At 33.7% G+C, this 20,768-nt stretch overlaps 1 protein-coding gene across 1 annotated transcript in view; it reads left to right on the forward strand.

Moving 5' to 3' along the window:
* LOC129226735 (acetoacetyl-CoA synthetase-like) overlaps positions 1-20,768 on the forward strand; it is a 161,268-nt gene that overhangs the window by 27,181 nt on the left and 113,319 nt on the right. Inside the window, exon 4 of the mRNA XM_054861364.1 lies at positions 3,960-4,074. Within this exon, the coding sequence (XP_054717339.1) occupies positions 3,960-4,074 (115 nt within the window). The remainder of the gene's footprint in view (positions 1-3,959; positions 4,075-20,768) is intronic.

The following is a 20,768-nucleotide window of genomic DNA, read 5'->3' on the forward strand; positions in this document are numbered from 1 at the left end:
AGTGGATTATTGCATGTTGTATGCATACTTGTTCTGACGAATAATAGTTAGATAGTTTACCAATGCCATAATAAGCACTTTTGCCATTGATAGTAGATAGAAAAGCCAGCTGCTTTCCATTGAAAATTAGATATAGTTTGGCAAATGTTGTTTAACTGACAATTTTTATTTTGGAAGGAAAAGCTATAACTAAAATAGAGACGAGTTTCGCTATTGTGAATTCGACGAGATGGTCCTCTGCCCATATCTTTAAACTCAGTATGTTCTTTAAGAGCTATTTTTTCCCTATATCACGAATGGAGAGAAAAATTCAACACAATAATTAAGGAAACATTTCAGCAAGTACTTCATAAACATGCTTTTGAGAAAATGAAACACGAAAGAAATGGTTAGTTTTGCTAAACTTACAATAAAAAGAAGTAACTAATGAAATTTTACCTTAGTTCAAGTTCTCTAGTAACAAAAATACGGTGATTCCAATGATTAAAATTTTGTAACATCTAAACGACACTTCAATATGTTACGTAAAAAAAAATGAGTAAATTTAGAGCATTCCCTCATCTTCAAAGAAACATCTGAAATAGAGGAAAAAAATGAAAGTTTTGATTTTTTAAAGTACGATTTCGTCATCAAGAAATTCATAAACAATTACTAAATTAGAGCAGATAGTTAGATATAGATAGTTTTTCAATCTGAATCATTTTTACTGTTATTTTTTCATTAAAAGAGCTAGAAGAGTGACATGAAATCTGAAGTAAATTGGCAAAATTTCAATCTTTGTGAATATCTAAAAAAGATCCGAATAAATTTTACTTTGCCCTTTCCCAATAGATATTTGTTTATAGAATGTGGAAATATTTATTTTTTAAGTGTACGTTTATAACTTATTGAGTTATTGAGTCACAAACTGGCTGTAATGAACTCTGAAAACTTAGGCTTAGCGTAAGCATCAACTTCTAGTTTCAATAACAAAGCAACAAATAGTTTTTAAGCTTCTATACTTTGCATTCCCTCATAGATATGCATGGTTTACCTGTAAAAAATTTTCATTGAAATCTGTGACATGTCAGCCACAGCTGATTTGCTCATTTCGCATGGAATGACCCAGAAATGGAAGCAATTTAATTTTGCGCTTGCTCGCAATGGATTCCTTACGTTTAGGCTAATATTGTTTAATTCCTATTCCACATGCAAATTATATATTACAAATGGACTATTCGATAGTTATATTACTGTGAATACGGGTTACTTTAGACTAATTTAGAGACATTTTTAAATATTTTACCAATATATTTTTTTAAAGCTATGACAACCTTTTTTCTCATTTGGACAACTCTTATTTAATTTTTGAATGATATTCATTTTTTCAAAGTATAATAATTACCACTCTTTTTATTTTTGGTTATTTGGGCTAGTATTACCTTTGCGTTTGGATTACTTTGGCTCAACGGGAGGGGGAGGGGATTTAAAATGTCTGAATAACTAAAGGTTAAAAAAGAGAATTGGCGAAGGAAGTGAATTCACTTTTGGGGTTTTTGTTTTGCGAGCTTTCAAATGAGACTAAATTCTGTAGGGTCTGATGGGGTAAAGTGGTCATAAAATCGTAGGTTTTCAACTTAGGTGGATAATAAATGCAACAAATTCTTCAAACACTTCAACTTTTTTTGTTGTTAATTTACATTGCATTATTAAAGAACACGGTACATTGAATTTTAGGAAGAAAAATATTGATTTTAGTAGTTTTATAGAACTTTCTTTTCCCTATGTTTTTATGACCACTTTACCCCATGGGGTGGGTAAAGTGGTCATAGTTAAAAATAGATGCAAAACCATTATAAAGAACCGTAATACTTGCATATTTCAGTTGTTTTTATAGCTACAAGTAGATTCACGAGTACATGCATGTATACACGAATATATACGTGTCATGTTATACACGAGTAAACACGTTCCTATATGAGTAGATACATGTATACATCAGATACATGCATGCACGTGCCTACTCAAGTATATACGTGTATATACGAGTATATAAGCATGCATACGTGATTACCTACAGGAGTGTATACGTGTCTACATGAGTACATACGTGTCACATGTATATACGTGTCTCGTATATGTACGTGTCACGTGTATATACGAGTATATACGCGTATAAACGAACATCATATGCGCGTATACACTTGTATCTCGAGAAAATACGTGCATACTTGAGTATATATGTGTAGAGTAGACGTATATACGCATATATAAGTGTACATACATACATATACGAGTATACACGAGTTGATTCGTGGATACATCCAGTGCGTCTTTGTACATGTCTACTCACGTATATATAATATGGAAGCACGATTATATAGGCACATATGCGTGTAAACACGATTATATACCTGTATAGACGTATATACATACATTTACATGTATACACCAGTACATGTATGTATACACGATAATATACGCTTATATTTATGTCGGCCTACAGAGTGAATCTAAGCTCTTGGGCAAAAATCAAAGGGGTATGAGAGGGAAGGATAAGAAGCAAAGAATCATAAGAAAGTTATAATCACTGACGCGCTATATGCACACAAAGACAGAAACTGATGGATGCAAAGCAAGGCAGAAATTTGTTGCACAAAGATGATTTTACCTAACATTTTAGTTTTTAAGAAATATTTAGAGCAGTTGTTGAAAGTTACGGTCTGTAGCAACTCTAATACACGCATCGCAACAAAGGCGCAGCGGCTGACGAAAGTGTTTCAAAAGTCTCGTTATTGCAACAGAGAGGAAACTGTGAATGCAACGCATGTATTACAGCTAAAGGCCGCAAATTTCATCAATCGCTTTAAAACATTCTTAAGTCCTAAAATGTTGTGTATAATTGTAATTGTGTAATATATATATATATATATATATATATATATATATATATATATATATATATATATATATATATATATATATATATATATATATATATATATATATATATATATATATATATATATATATATATATATATAGGTAGATAGATAGATAGATAGATAGATAGATAGATAGATAGATATAGATATATAAGTTTGTGACTTTTTTTGCATCCATCAAACATACCGACCGGCTCGTGGCGTGATGGTTAGGCGCTGGCCTTCTACGCCTATGGACCCGGGTTCTGACAGTCGGTGGATTTTCGAGACGCAGAAAATCTTCAGCGCCCATGTCGTATGATTATGCGGCACGTAAGAGATCGCTAGGGTATTCAATTGGCTTAGAATTAGGTAAAAATAAATTTCTAGTGCAATTTCACATCAAAAAGAGCTCAGGTGCCTCCATCAGGTGGAAACTGGGCGTCAAAAAACTACCATGTCAGAAATCAGCTCCTTAATGGTGACTTATGAAAGACTGATACATTGTAGGGGAGCAAACTAGGTCTGGTTATGACCCAGACGCCACTTCAGGTGAGTCTCTTCCCAATTGGAAACAAAAAAAAAAAAAAAAAAAAACATACATACGTATATTATAGTCTTTGTTTTATTTATGTAGATGAATGAAATAATGTTGAGTTATTTTTTTTTTTTTTCAATTTGCAAAAAGAATTGATTTTAGGAACCAAAATAAAATGTAGCAACTAGCGATGAGCCGGATATTGCTTTTGTTTGTTTCTTTTTCTTAAAAGCTATCAGTATTAATAAAAACACTTTGCTACACAGGAAAGTTAAAAAGTATTTTCTTCGGCCACTAGTGGGTGAATGTACGCTTCATCATAGTTTGTTACCATTAGATTTTTATTCAAAAGCTGGGCACCAGCTAGACAGTTAAAGTTGTCTTGCTAAATTTTGTAAATTTTTCTTCTGACTTCACATTTTTACAAACGAATCATACAATTAAGACAACGTTCCAACTTTTATACATATTTAAAAAAAAAAAGAAAATTTTAAAATAATATCTTCTTTTTATTCCAGGTTTTTGATAAAAATGGAAGCTTTGAGAATACTGACTGGTTCAAAGGAGCAAAACTCAACTTTTCAGAAAATCTTTTACGTGTTAGAAGTTCTAAAACAGCTATTATAACAGCAGGTAAGAGATTGTTTAACAGTGCAAAAAGTAAGTTTTCAACTAATCGATAAAGTTAATGTGAATGCATAACCTACATGGTTACATGGAAATTATACAGAATTAAAAACAAAAACTTTTCTGTTTCCATATTTAGAATGCTGCATTACCTAGGCATAGTAAGCAAACATAATATATACACTACGTTAGTGTTATGATTCATACTTTAAGTTATTCCCTTTTTGCTTCCTTGTACGAAGTACGGGAAATAATGTATTTGGTAAAAACTTTTCACTCAAATTTTGGCCAACATTTAAATTTTACTCCTGAATAAATTTTGAGTAGTTTTTTGATCCGCACTTTTTGATGTATGTTCGCAGATGGCGCGGTCACATGCGAATATACATACATCAAGGAAAGTATAAACCACTTATCTATTTTGAAAATCCGCGTGTTAATTATCTTGAGTTTTTTCGTAGTGTCTACACTTGTCTGAATTTTTATGGAATTAAGAAATTTTAATGTTTTTTAAACTCTTAAATTTGAAATTCTTGCTAGTTAGGAGAAATGATGTACGCAATTCTAGCTATCGAAGGGAGTTGAGAAAATACTCTAAATACTGCATTGGGTTGATGAAAGCCTTCAACCATGGAACTAAAAAGCTTATACGTAACTCCTTTTTTTTAAATTCAACTTTGAAATTTCAAACAGATGTCACCTGCAGCATAAAAGTCAGCTCTTTCGATGGACATACAGTATAAAATATTTGCAAATATTTTTTCACCCCTATATTAAAGAATTTATGTGCAAATTGGTCTTAAAATGGAATAAAACAAGAGCTTCCAATCGATTTTTTTTTTCGAACAGGGTGGAATGTTCTACTCCTTGATGTCTTGCATCCAACGATACTAGTTTTAGGTTGGTAAATATTTTCAGTTCGGAGGAGATAGGATTAAAAACACACACATAGAAGCGTCCCTCATCTTGTGATGTGTTTTGATTTTAATGGGGAAGGAATGGCCGTGGACGGAATGGGACTATTCGGCGCGGCCGTTTCGGCGCCGCCGTTTTGGCGCGGCCGCTTCGGCGCGAAACCCATTTCGGCGCGGCCCATTTCAATACGACCTGTTCAAAAATCGAAATTGTCAGCATGTAAATCTGCCAAACATTGCTTCAAAATTCAAGATATTATTTGTTTTTTTAAGTTTTGTAAAAAGTTTTATGAAGTGATATTTTTAAAGGTGTATTTTGTTTTCTTTTTTATTATTAGTTGATAACATGTAAGTTTAAAAACATCTTCATAATTTTTCGAAGTAGATAAGTTAGGAAACAGCATTGACATTTTTCTATGAAATGTAAATATAAAACTCATTCAATTTAAATTGATTTTTTTTTTTCGTTGCTGATCATTGATTTGTGCACTTACTTAAATATCTTTTCTGTAAAAAATTTAAAAATGTCAACTAATAATAAGATGATTTTTTTATATTTTTTATTGGAAAAAGTTAACGTGTTGAGAAACTCACACGTGTAACCCTGCTCTCTACAAAGTTAAGTTGTGTAAAGTGCTTTGAACACAGGATAGACAAGAAAAACTTTATTATGTGAAGATTATTATTATTTATTGCTTTTAAGTTTCATAAAGACTAATATAATGAAAAAAAAATATTTTAAATTTTTTTTAAAATAAAAATAAAATATTTTGTGTCTTTTTAGTTCCTGTAACTGTTCTATAGCACTAAACTGTCAACTGACTATTTCGTAACAAAAAAAGGGCAATAATGAAAAATAATAATAATAATAAAAATCTAAAAAAAAAAAGTAATTTACAAAAAATTTATAAATTGAGTACAGAAAAATAATAGTGTTTAGAACTAACTTTAAAAAATAAATGATTTTTTAGTCAATAAAAAAATCAAACAATGCCCTAAATTTACCTTGATGTCCGTACATGGGTTTGTAATAGTTAAGTAGAGCTTTTTGGTTAGTTTGAAACGTGTTTTCACGTGAAGAAGACTTATGAAATTATTTCCAATAGCTGCAGCAACAAAGAAGTAATCACCACAGAAACACAAAACGGTTCAGCATTGATAAAAAAATATAAAAAAATCGACAAAGAGGTAGGACTGGTACTGGCATTATTTGCTAATTTTTCAAGATATTTTCTTTTATGTTATCGCAGTAAAACATACGTGGATCACATATGCCCCCTCTTTTCCCCCACTGTAAATTTTAAAATAAATTTTAACTAGCTTCTAGAGCGCTAAATTCACATTCTTCTTCCAGAAATCTTTTTCCTTCTTTGAACTAAAATTTCTGAAATTCATAAAGTTCAGAATGCAAAAATCTGGTGCCGAAACGACCGGCGCCGAAACGGTCAGCGCCGAAACGGCCGCGCCGAAACGGCCGCGCCGAAACAGCCGCGCCGAAACGGCCGCGCCGAATCGTAACAAACCCAATGGTGGAAGAGGATGTGTTTTCACCATCGCCATGTTTTAGTACTAGTTCCACAGCTTCTTTCATGTGTGTTTCTGAAAATCTTCAAATAAGCTTGCATAACTTCTTTTTTACTTTTTAGGCATGTTGAGAAAGATGTAGATAAATGTTGCAATGCAAAGCAGCAATAAAAAAATAATTTTTATATAATAAATACGAAATAGAAATGAATATGCGATAAGACTTGGTAGAAATTTAGCTAATTGTTCAATACTATTAAGCTATAATAGCCATAATTCCACTCAATCATCTCTTTTTTGTTGGTGTTATGCTTTGAAGCTTATCTCCTTATTACTTTCATCAACAGGCTATTTGCAATTAAATGTAATGCATTATATAATGTCTCAACTTTTAAGAGTCATTTTTTTTTAAAGCTGGACAAAGTGAATGAGGACCTGATAGTTGGCACATTCAATTCTTCTGAAACTTTCAGAATATTTTACTAGTATAGTGATAAGAAAAAGTGAAGCTTCTTTCCTCTCTAATTTGACTTGTTGGCCCTCTAGTGGAGGTCAAAGTTTAGGGTCGTGAGAAAAAAAGAGCTAAATATATGATTGCTTATTTGCTTCAAAAGCAATGAGCGAATCAAACCAGCTCTTTTAAATAAGTATACTACTTGATACTAGGTACATGCTAGCATACATGTTTTGGAGGGTCACTCATGGCTTTGAAGGTAAAGGACAATTGAAACTGAAACTTTTTTTCCTTTTTTTTGCCTTGTTTAGACCCGAATATGTGCTAAAGCCATGAGTAAACCTCGGAAATAAGTATATGATTAACTACTCACCACAGTATAGTACTAAGAAAAATAAAAAATAGCTTTCGTTTATCTTGGCTTTAGTAGTTAAACGGTCTCAAAGTCGATGATTTTTTAAAAATGCCCAACTTTAAAGGTCAATAACTTTAATCGCGACGGGTCAACAACTTTGGGATACAGCTGCAGTTAAAGTCCGAGTGATGTAGTTTAAGGTCCAGGTTAGAAACCCATGGCAACTAATCAACTTTTTTACTACGCGGTCTCAAATTTGATAATTTAAAACAAAAAGAATCACTATTCTAGATCAATTACTCTAAAACGCCTGAGTCAATAACTTTGATCAAAAGCTGTAATTATGCTCTACGTGATGTAGTTTTAGACTCATGTCAGAAAACCATGAGATATAATCATTTTACTTAATTAAACGGTCTCAAAAATGATGATTTCAGTATAAAAGAGAGTTTTTCACGAGTTTATATACGTGCTACTCAAAATCTTATGAGCTCAAACTCACATAAATACTGGAATTAATCAATAGCCAAACGTACTTTAAGCTCCCAAAATTTCATGCTTCCAGCGTTATAAAATTTTCCATAACCTTGACCGCAACATGGCAATTCTTCTCCCAAAGCTGATTCGCCATTTTGGAGCACTATATTTTGGAGATCATATGTAGATACTCAGGATTTGGATCTCGGAAGCTGAAAATTTGCATAGGTTAGTTCCAAAGACATCTCTACCCCTCTATAAACTTTCATCCCATTCGGGGATGATCGAGCAGGGATAGTTTGAGGAATTTAGGTCAGTTGACGTGGAATCACCCTGATATAAAATTGTGACAGATCACATGAATCTTTGGTTATTTTTGCCTTTATAATGATCATAAATTCATGCCATATTTTAGAAATAGAATTGCAATTAGGTAAGAGATTTAGCTTATAATTACAGTAGAAGTAGCATACACACTAGTTAGTAATAAACTTTTATAAATAAACAAATTTATTAAATTTGGCTCAAAAGTAAAAACACAAATACAAAAGAAAAAAAAAAAACCACACACACACACACACAGGTTTGTTAGACAATAGGTTTGTTAGACATCATTTTTCAGACCGTTTAATTAAGTGAAATTATTAGATCTCACTGTTTTCTGACATGAGTCTAAAACTACACCACGTGTGGAAAAACTTATGTTCTTTAAAATGGCAACCGTATTAGCCAAGCAGTTTAGTATATATACCCTGTGAATTTATGTTTAGATGTTCTGTTACTTCTGTTATGATTTTAATTTATGTTCGTCCATTTTAGTTCACAATTTTTCTTCAATAAAGTGTTATAAGTAAATTGGTTTCATGTATCTGTTATAACCGCGTGGTAGAAGAGAGTAGGAAGTTGTTTCGCGACATCATTTTTTGGTGCATCATGCCGCGAAGTTGTAAAAGGTGGAAATTGTGAGAGTTGTGTTTGAAGTTGCTTGTGGGGGGGGGGGAAGTTGTTGGAAATTTTGTGGCACGTGCAAAGGTCGTGAGTGGTTTTTCATTTCTATTTTGACTGAAGTTTATGTTAATTCTACTGTGTTGTGAACTGAACTGTTGTTGAATAGTAGGAAATTTGGCTCGTGAATTGAGAATTATAGAAATTGTGCTTTTACTTACGTTAGTTGGTAATTGAAGTAAATAAGGATTGAAATGGCAGATATTGAAAAGTTAAAAGAGCAGCTCTTAGAATGACGACAACTAAACTAGTAAAAAAAATAGATGACTTTTTGGTAAAGATTGAAGCTTGCAGCGAGGATAATGATACTAAGTCGAGTATTTTGAAAGAGTTTCATGAGCAATTACTTGAGAAAGAAAAAAGTCTGAATTTTGTGAATTTGGATATTGAAGCGTATTTACCGCTAGATGAAATTGAAAAGGATTGTACTACTTCCGAAGAATATTCGGAAAATATAGTACTTTGGAAGCAACGAATAAAAAATAAAATAGAATTTTTGGAGACTAAAACTAACAATTCCAGTTCAGTTAATTCCTCAAAATTAAATGTTCAGAATGTTAAGACTGTAAAATTGCCTCGATTAAACATTAAAACTTACTATGGGGATCCAGTGGGATATTTGGAGTTTATGAATCAGTTTAATAATGCAATTGATAAAAATACAAATTTAAGCAAAATTGACAAGTTTAATTATTTAAAGACATTTTTGGGAGGTGCTGCAGCAAATTGCATTAAAGGTTTTACTTTATCAGAAGAAAATTACGATTCGGCTATTGAATTACTAAAAAAGCGTTTTGGTAATACACATACTTTGATTCAGTTACACATGAATAATTTATTGAAAATTCCAGCTGTGTATAATTCAAGGGATTTAAATAGGTTGCGAATTTTTTTTGATAAAGTGGAAGTTCAAATTAGGAATTTGAAAAGTTTAGGCATTGAAATAGATTCATACTGTAATTTGTTAACACCAATCATACTTGATCGTGTTCCTAGAGATCTTGTTTTGGAATTCAATAGAAAATATTAGGAAGGGTATAAATTTCAGGACGTTCTTACTTTCCTGGAAAGTGAAATTCAATCGCGTGAACGTGCATTACTTGTGCAATTAAGGTCGGAATCATTTAAATCTGGTTCAGAAAATTCGGATAAGAATGATTGTAAAAATGGATCAAGTAACAGTAAGAGTTATAAAAACTATGCTGCGACAGCAAACTATGTGGCTAGTACAAAAAAGCATTGTGTATTTTGTAATAGTCCAGATCATGAGTTTTGTGAGTATAAAACTATCGAAGATCGTAGAAATAAGTTAAAAATGAAAACCGTTGCTTTAAATGTTTTTCGAAAAATCATTATAGTCGCATGTGCAGGTTAAAAATTGAATGCAAATTTTGTAAAAGTAAATTTCACAGTTACGTTTTATGTGAAAATGCTAAGAATAAACCATTAAGTAATGACAAAGTTAATGAACAAAATAACTCTGTTGTGACACAATGTAATTCGTCGGCTTTAAAATCAAATATTTTATTGCTTACATGTTCAGTGATTGCAAGTGCAAGTAAAGATTCAAATTCTGTAGAAATTGCTAGAGTACTTTTAGATAACGGTTCTGAAAGATCTTGGATCACAAAATCTTTAGCAAGTCGTTTAAAATTAAATATAGTTAGAAGGGAAAGACTTTCAGTTTATTCTTTCGGTTCGGTAAAAACATCGGAAAGAATTTATGAGGTTGCAAAACTTAAACTATCAAATAGAAATAATTCTGAATCATCAATTGAAATTGAAGTTATAGTAACTCAAACAATAACTTCAGCATCCTTAGCGGTACCAAATGTCAACGTTCAAAATGCATTGCAACAGAAAGGCTTGTTCTTTGCAGATATGTGTAATAGTGAAAATGAAATTGAAGTTTTAATTGGAGGGGATGTGTTTTGGGGTATAATTTGCTATTCAAAAGTGTTCAAAATAAATGAAACATTAAGTTGCGTGCCAACGATGTTTGGGTTAGCTATTGAGGGGGTCCAACAAAATTGCAATTCAAGCTTCGTAGGAGTTTTGGCTACGGATTGCGTAATTGCAAAGGATGTTCAGGTTTTTTGGGATCTTGATGTTTCAGGTATCACAGATAAGGAAGAATTAACTTTAACAAATAAGCGTATAATAGATAGATTTCAATCAAATTTAAAATTCATTCAGGGTAGATATGAAACACGATTGCTATGGAAATTTTCCCCGATTGAGTTAGGGAATAATTTTTGTATTGCAAAGAAAAGATTTGATGAATTGCAAATAATTCTTCGGAAGGATGAATAGTTGGCTAAAGAATATAATAAAATTATTGAGGAACAAGAACGGCTAGATATAGTTCAGGAATGTATTAGAACTGAAAAAGAATACTTTATGCCACATCGTCCTGTTGTTAGGATTGATAAGGATACGACTAAAGTGAGACTCGTTTTTAATTGTAGTTCAAAATTAAAGCAAAATATTTCGTTAAATGATGCGTTAGAATGTGGTCCAAATTTAAACGCTAACATTCTTGATATTATGTTAAACTTTAGGAAGTTTAAAATTGCATTCAATGCAGACATTGAAAAGGCTTTCCTTATGATTAGTATTGCAAAAAATGATCATAACTATTTGAAATTTATTTGGGCTTCAAATAACTCTGAGGGATATAAAATTATGCAAATGAATAGATTACCATTCGGTTGTACAATCTCAAATTTTGTTCTCAGTGCTACAATTAAAACTCACATAAAAAAATATGAAGATAATAGGCGTAAAACTGTTGAAATGTTGAAAAGTTCTTTGTACGTCGATGATTTGTATTTTGGAGCTGAAAGCGTGGAAGAAGCATTTCAGTTGTCGTCAGATGCCGTATCAGTTTTGAAAGATGGGGGTTTCAACTTAAGAAAGCTGGAGATCTAATTCAGTTGAATTGGAATCTTTATGGGTTGACCAGGGTCTGAGTACTAGTGAGTGTTTGGAAAATTGTCAGTTAAAGGTGTTGGGGTTGAATTGGAATACTAAAGGAGGACAGTTTGTCATTAGATGTAAAATCTTTGTTGAGTAATTTATCTTCGTTGAAAAATACTAAGCGTTGTGTGCTGCAGACAGCCGCAATGATATTTGATCCAATGGGTTTTTTGTCTCCTTTTGTTGTAAGAATTAGATGTTTAATGCAAGACATTTGGAAAATAGGTGCAGATTGGGATGATGAATTGCCAGAGAATTTGACTTTCAAGTGGAGGAAGTGGTATGGGGAGATTAAAGATTTAGATTCATTAACGGTAGAAAGGTATTTCTTTTTAAATGTGAGTAATCTTAGGGATTCTGTTGAAATACACATATTTTCGGACGCGTCATTAGTGGCTTATGGTGCGGTTGCATACTTTAGGTATAGTAATAAGAAGGGTGAAATTTCGACGTCCTTTATAATGTCAAAAGTCAGAGTGGCACCGTTGAAAAAGTTAACGCTTCCGAGACTGGAATTGTTAGGAGTGTTAGTGGCTGCAAAATTTTGCAAATATTTGTCTGGTTTATTTAATTTGTCTGATAGAGTAATATTATGGACGGATTCAGAAATCTGTTTGTGTTGGATTAGAGGTTCATTTAGGGATTGGAAACAATTTGTTGCAAATCGTATTTGTCTTATTCAAGATTTGACTTCGCCTAGTATGTGGAAATTTTGTCCAGGTTTAATGAATCCAGCAGATAAACTGACAAGAGGTGAATCATTGAGTTTGTTGAAAAATGACAGCGTGTGGTGGCGCGGACCAAAGTGGTTGACTAGTCCTAATGATGAGTGGCCGTTGCAGAAACAATACTGTTCGAATGACGTGGCGAAAGTTGAACTTTTGAAAGTTAGTGTTAACACGGTTGTTTCATCGTACAGTCCTGTATTAAAAGTTAACGACTTTAGTAATTTCAAAAATTTACTGAGAGTGACTGCATGGGTGTTGAGATTTATTTCGAAGTCTAGAAAATTATCAATTGAAAAGGGTCCACTGAGTGCTATAGAATTACAAGAAGCTGAAAAGATGTGGATAAAAACTGTGCAGTGGGAAGTGTTCCGCGAGGAAATTGAAAGGCTTCAAAAGAATCAGCAGATTAGTACATCTTCTAAGATTTATTCCTTATCTCCATATCTGGACGAGACTGGTGTTCTTAGGGTAAGAGGACGTCTAAAGGAGGCTCCCTTGACTGAAAATGAAAAACATCCAGTTTTACTTCCGAAATCGAAATTCGCGGAATTAGTGATTTTTCATGAACATCTTCGTGTCTTTCATTCGGGTGTATCATCAACTTTAGCTCAAGTGCGTAGGAAATTCTGGATACCGAAAGGAAGGCAGATTGTGAAAAGAGTTATTTCTACTTGTTTAATCTGCAAAAAATATTCATCAAAACCAGCTAAGCAGTTAACTGGTCAATTACCCTTGGAACGTATTGCTGAAAGTCCACCGTTTACTAATGTGGGAACTGACTTTAGTGGTGCAATAACTGTTAAATCTAAATTAACCAGTTGTGAGAAAGTGTACATTGTATTATTTATATGTGCCGTAATTAGAGCAGTTCATATTGAAGTAGTGCAAGATATGTCCGTAAAAAGTTTTATATTAGCTTTGCGACGTTTCCTAGCAAGAAGAGGAAATACAAAAATAATATTTTTTGATAATGCAAAGACTTTCCGTTCATCTTGTGAAATACTGAAATCTTTTCGTAAAATAATAAAGCATCCAGAGTTGCAGAATTTTGTAGCGTCGGAAAATATCATTTGGAAATTTATTCCAGAACGTTCTCCATGGTGGGGAGGTTTCTGGGAACGATTGATGAAAAGTATTAAAGACCCGCTGAGAAAAATACTCGGTAGAGCTCTATTGACATTGGAAGAGCTTGCTACCATCCTTACAGAAATTGAGTTTATTTTGAATAATAGACCAATTACCTATGAGTTCAACGATTTAAATGAACCTATTGCATTAACACCTTCATGTTTTTTATTTCCAGGAAAGGACAAGATTAACTTTCCAAATTATTTCCTTGAGGTATTTGACAAAAGCTCTAACCAAAAGACTTTACAGAAACGTAAATTGTTCGAGACTCGTTTAATCAAGCAAATTTGATCTCAATGGAAATAACAGTATTTATTGCAATTGAGAAGTGTTCATAATTTTTTAGTTCCTCACTCCCAACAGAACTTAAAAATTGGAGATGTAGTGGTTGTTGAAGGACCTTTGAAAAAAAAGTTACTGTGGGACATGGGTGTGATCGATAAAGTTCTCATAGGAAGAGATGGCAATGTACGTGCTTGCATAGTCCGCATGTCTAAAGGTTGCTTAAGAAGAGCAATTCAACTACTATATCCATTCAAAGTGACTGTTTTGTAATGAAATGTATTGTTTATTGTATGTTTAAATTAGATTAATTTCAGACTGAAGTAAGTTGATTGTTAATTTAAGTAATGATTGAAATGTCTAATTTAGTTTAAATTGATAGATCTGTTGAATTGATGTTCTTAAGTTTTAGTGTACTCATTAAAGAGTACAGGTGGGGAGTATGTGGAAAAACTTATGTTCTTTAAAATGGCAACCGTATTAGCCAAGCAGTTTAGTATATATACCCTGTGAATTTATGTTTAGGTGTTCTGTTATGATTTTAATTTATGTTTGTCCATTTTAGTTCATAATTTTTCTTCAATAAAATGTTATAAGTTAATTGGTTTCATGTATCTGTTATAACCGCGTGGCAGAAGAGAGTAGGAAGTTGTTTCGCGACACCACGTAGAGCATAATTAGAGCTCTTGCTCAAAGTTATTGACTCAGGCGTTATACAGTAATTGACCAAGAACTTTGATTCTTATTGTTTCAAATTATCAACTTTGAGACCGCGTAATTAAAAAAGCTGATTAGTTGCCACGTGTTTCTAGCCTGGAATTTAAACTACACCACTCGGACTATAACTACAGCAGTGTCCCAAAGTTGTTGACCCGTCGCGATCAAAGTTATTGACCTCCAAACTTGGAGATTTTTGAAAAATCATCGATTTTGATACTGTTTAACTACTAAAGCCAAGATAAACAAAAGCTATTTTATATTTTTCTTAGTAATATACTATGGTGAGTAGTTAATCATATACTTATTTCCGAGGGTTACTCACGCCTTTAGCAGATACCCGGGCAAAAACTAGGCAACAAAGTTTAAAAAATTGAATTTTAAATTCACCTTTGCCCTCAAATCCATGAGTAATATAAATATAATAACGTATCATAAATAATGCTATATTTTAGGAAGAGGATTGCAATTGGTAAGAGTTTGAATTCATAATTACAGTACAATTTGCATGTACACTACTTAGTAATAAACGTTTATAAAAATACAAACTTATTAAATAAGTCTCAAACGTAAAAATATAACTAGAACGTCAAAAAAAGAAAAAAATATACACAGGCTTGTTAGACACTAACAAAAGATGTAGGTGAAATGTGTATAATGATTATATTACTGTGATTCCACGTCAACTGACCTGATTTTTCAAATACTCTAAGCTCGATCATCCCCGAATGGGATGAAATTTTACAGAGGCGTACAGATGTCTTTGAAACTAACCTGATGCTAATTTTCAGCTTCCGAGAGGCGAATCCTAAGGATCTAGGATTTTCAAAATATAATGCTTCAAAATGGAAGATCAGATTTGTGAGAAGAATTGCCATGTTGTGGTCAAGGTTACAGAAAATTTTATTACACTGGGGGCATGAAATTTTGGGAGCTTAAAGTACATTTAGCTGTTGATTTGTTCTAGTATTTATGTGAGTTTGAGCTCATAAGATTTTGAGTAGCACGTATATAAACTCGTGAAAAACTCTCTTTTATACTGAAATCATCATTTTTGAGACCGTTTAATTTAGTAAGATGATTAGATCCCATGGTTTTCTGACACGAGTCTAAAACTACACCACGTAGGGCGTAATTACAGCTCATGCTCAAAGTTACTGACTCAGGCGTTTTAGAGTAATTGACCTAAAACTGTGATTCTTTTTGCTTCAAATTATCAACTTTGAGACCGCGTAAATTAAAAAGTTGATTAGTTGCCATGGGTTTCTAACCTGGAGCTTAAACTACACCACTCGGACTATAACTACAGCTGTATCCCAAAGTTATTGACCTGTCGCGATTAAAGTTACCTCTAAACGCGGGCACTTTTAAAAAATCATCGACTTTGAGACCGTTTAATTACAAAAGTCAAGAGAAATGAAAGCTATTTTACATATTTCTTAGTACTATACTGCGATGAGTAGTTAATCATATTCTTATTTCCGAGGGTTACTCACTGCTTTAGCAGATGTCCGGGACTAAACAAGGCAAAAAAATTTTTTAAAAAGTAGCAGTTTCAATTGACCTTTGCCCTCAAAGCCATGAGTGAGCCACCAAAGTACTCTCTATAACAAAAAATCCGACGCACCAGGAAGCAGTTGCCCGATTGACACGAAAATTGTTAGATAGGAAGACAATGTAAAGAATAGTAAATGATTAAAATCTCAGAACAATTGCACAATTTATGTTAGAGTTACAGTAACAAATTAAATATGGCGTTGACCCGCCTCTAGTCTGGATACAAGCTGAAGCACGGCGTGGAATAGACCAATAAAGCTGACGGATGATGTCCTGTGACATTTCCTGCCAAACTCGCTCCAATTGTCGAACGAGGTCATCAGCATTTCGTGTTAGATGCAATCGCCTTCCCATCATATCCAAGACATGCTCGATAGCAGAGAGATCTGGCGATCTGGCAGGCCAAGGAAGTGTTTGACATGCTTGCAGACATTTCATAGCAACACGATCCGTATGTGGTCTCGCATTGTCCTGTTGAAAAACCAGCCGAGGGTGCTGCAAAAGGAACGGTAGCAAAGCAGGTCGTAGGATGTCGTCGATTTACCGCCGTGCAGTAAGTGAACCTCTAATTACGACCCAAAGGGGTCCGGCTATCACAGGAAATGCATCCCAGACCATTATGCTTTGTTGAGGGCCGGTGTGGAGTGCAATAGTGAAAGCAGGATCCCCCCTCTGTCCTGGGTGTCTCCAAACACGTCTTCGATGAACGTCAGGGCACAGTTGGAAGCGGGATTCGTCACTAAAATCGTCGGGACACGTCCCAGTCGGCATCATTCCAACTTGATCGAGTCATGCACCAGTGTAATCTGGTTCGACAGAGTGCAGGCGTCAGTGACAGGTAGCGTAACGGTAGTCGCGAGCATAGATTTCGCTGTCTCAAACGTCTGTAAATGGTCATGATGGACACTGGTGTTTGGGTTGAACGTCTGATGGTTGATAGAAATGAAGAAGATGCTGTGACAGCTGATCGGACAACCACTTTGTCTTCACGATCTGCTGTGGTCCTAGATCGACCCCTACCATCCTGACGCTGAACTCTGCCATTTTTCACCCATCCTTGCCAGTACCTTCGAATCGCCGCATCGCTAAACTCAAATGACGAGCGATTCTCCGATTTTTCCAACCGGCCTCATTCAATCCGATGATAAGACCCCTCTCAAACTCGTCTGACAGTAACTCGTAATGTGCACAAACTCTGCGCCGAGGCATTTTTTAAGTTGTTAAAAGTTAATTTGAATCGCAATAAAACCGAAATTTTTAACAACCGTTGAAGATCTGTTTCTTATATACATCTGCTGCATGCGCAGTTTCGATGCGCTGGAGAACAAACTATTGATTCGTTGCACACCAAATTTTAATCATTTGCATATCTAGTCAAAACACTCATGCGCAGGAAATTTCAAAGCAATCGGATGATTGCTTCTTGGTGCGTCGATTTTTTTGTTATAGAGTGTATTTATGCTAGCGTGTACCCAGTATCAAGTAGTATCCACATTTAAAAGAATTGGCTTGGTTCACTCATTGCTTTTGAAGCAAAGCAAATATATATATATATATATATATATACAGGGTGATTATAATTAAAGTTCCACTTTCAAAACGCTGTAAAAATAAAACCACTGGTCAAAATGACCTTAAATTTCAACGGAATATTATCGAAGAAGGGGGAAAACGTATGGCAGAAGAAGAATAAATAGTTGGAATTTTTAGCAATAGATGGCGCTGCAAGTGTCAGAATATGTAAATCAAAACACCTGTCATGCGCACGACTCATTGAAGTTGTTATAAAAACACAAAATACACGTGTTTCCCCCCCCCCTCATTTCGCATCTGAAAAGTTCGCTATGAGTGTCTCAATGAAAGACCTGGCCGTCCCGATCACCTGATCTTAACCCAAGTGACTTCTGGATATGGGGCTATCTGAAAGCTGTTGTGTTCAGTGCTCCGATTGCAAATTTTGCTGAGCTGAAGGCATGCACCGCGCAACACATTCTAAACGTGACCCGGAAACATTTCAATCAGTCGTAGAACATGCTGTTTCTCGATTTCAACTTGTACATCTTTTGCGCCAGTCTCACGAAAATTAAAGACCGATTTGAATTTCACTGATGCTTTTTATTCGGTTTTCGGCCTCAGGACAATTAAAAACCGATTTTTCCCATCCGATGTGATATGACCTTGCCGTGTTGGATGGGTTTACTTAACTAAAAGTATCACACCAGTACCCTCGTGCACGCTAAGTAGTACGGTGTTTCAACGTATAGTTTACACCTTAGGTAATATTTTATGATTTATTTGTCATTTGTAGTCGACCACTATTAAATTTTGATGCTTACAGCGCCATCTGTTGCTAAAAATTTTAACTATTTATTTTCTTCTGCCATCAAGTTCCCCCCTTCTTCGATAATATTCCGTTGAAGTTTGACGTCATTCTGACCAGTGGTTTTATTTTTACAGCGTTTTGAAAGTGGAACTATAATTATACTCACCCTGTATATATATATATATATATATATATATATATGAAACTTTTTTTTTCACTTTTTTTTTTCTTTTTTAAACGCTACTCAAGGACAAACAAATCAGTTTTTTTAGAAAAAGAAACTTCACATTTTCTTATCATAGTACCACAAACACATACTGAATTTTTTACAAAAATTGAAGACATCAACTATCAAAAGTGTCCAGCTTCAAAAAAAATGACTCTTAAGATAAGAGTACCATGTCAACAGTAAGACACGAAGTTATACTGTTTCACTGTTCTCAAATTGCAGTATATAAACTCAGTTGGTGCCATTTTGAGACAAAGAAGTTAAACAGCATCATTCTGCAGCTAAAATAAACGCTAAGTAACAGTCTAGCTTAAAATAAAAAAGCACTAATATTTTATCTAACAGTTCAAAAACAAGACAACAAACAATTCAGAAATGTTTCATCGGCGGGATCTAAATATCCTATATGATTAAATACTGAGCGTATGTACCTATGTATGTAACTATGCATGTATCTATGTATGTCCAAGTTACTTCTCCCGAACGACAGTGAACTGACCATCGAACCAGGTATCGATGGATTCGTAATTTCCCGTCTTTATGTTGGGCTATTTAACATAATCCTCCAGTAATAATTATCAGAGTTATCAATTAAAAACTATTAATTATAATACATAGATTTCGATATAAAATCCCTAATTTTCGAAGGCTTTTATTAAAATTTATAGCGTGAAGAAAATCATTGAGACGAAAGTCCTGTTGCCATTTTTGTTCTCGAATATGAACAAGTAAAATTCTTGCTTTTGTTTCAAAGGCTTTTTCTGTAATGGGGGATTTAAAATGTTTACTTTTTGGTTATTTTTCCGCAATCTGCAGCAAAATGTTACTGTTTTTTTTTTTTGGTTCATGCCTGAGTGTTGAACACGCGTCACTTGACATAACTTTTATTTTCGAGGTGGACCGTGCAAAGCTGGGTGACGCATCTAGTAATGACATAAAAAATTCTAACATCAAATTTGAAAGCAATCTTCTTTCAGTAACATTGTTCTAAATGTGTCCACTAACTTTTTATAAATTTTGCCCAGCCAGAAATATCGAAACAAAAAATAATTGCTGTTTTATCACTATTCTCTCTGTCTCACTGCACCCACTTCTCCCCTACCCTTTTTTGGTTTTCACCCGGGTATATGCCCTAGGTATTTTACATTATATAAACAGAATTATATTTAGAAGTCGAGACACTCGAAACTATTAAAAGTCTCCTAGCAGCTTTTGTGTATTTACGAAACATTGAAGTGTTCTTCTTGGGTGTATAAACTTTTCAGTGTCTGTTGAATGGTTGCAGTTATGTAGAATAACATTTACTTAAGAATTTGTGTACGTGTATCTATTGCTTTCACCGCGCTTTCTTTTATATTGTGTATACTAAATGAGGTAAAGAAGAATCCTTCAACTGTATATATACACGTATACAACTATATATATGTATATATATATATATATATATATATATATATATATATATATATATATATATATATAGTGGGGGGGCATACTACATTCCGTGGGAAATTTCGTGAGGAAATTGTGAGACCAAGTTTAATATATTCCTTATGGTCTCTGTAACTATGCCTCACCGGGTGTTTTGCTTGAATTTGTGTCAGACGGCCTGTATGACGTCATCAATCCAAGATGGCGGCTTTAATGAGTTTTTGCAGTTATGAGTTATTTTTTGGGTATTTTGTGATAATTTTCTGGTGAATTTATTTGATTAATACTAAATTCATCTTCTTATTATAAATTAAAAACAAAATAATTAAATTTTTTTGTTTATTAACTCATTTTTAAAAAAATCTGATAAATCTTCTTTTTTCACATTGGCTCTCAGAATTAGCTGTTTTAAAAGTACCTCGGGTGAAGTTTCGCAGTTAAAAATACTTTTAATTTTCAGGCTAAGATCACTAAACATTAGTACAGTCGAGCCTCGTTAATTCGAACACGATTATAACGAACTACTGCTAAAGCGAACTACATTTGCGATCCCCGTCCTTCTGTTGAAAATCACTTAACACACCTAACACTATTGTT

This window comes from Uloborus diversus, chromosome 7, assembly GCF_026930045.1.
Source record: "Uloborus diversus isolate 005 chromosome 7, Udiv.v.3.1, whole genome shotgun sequence".
NCBI lineage: Eukaryota > Metazoa > Arthropoda > Arachnida > Araneae > Uloboridae > Uloborus > Uloborus diversus.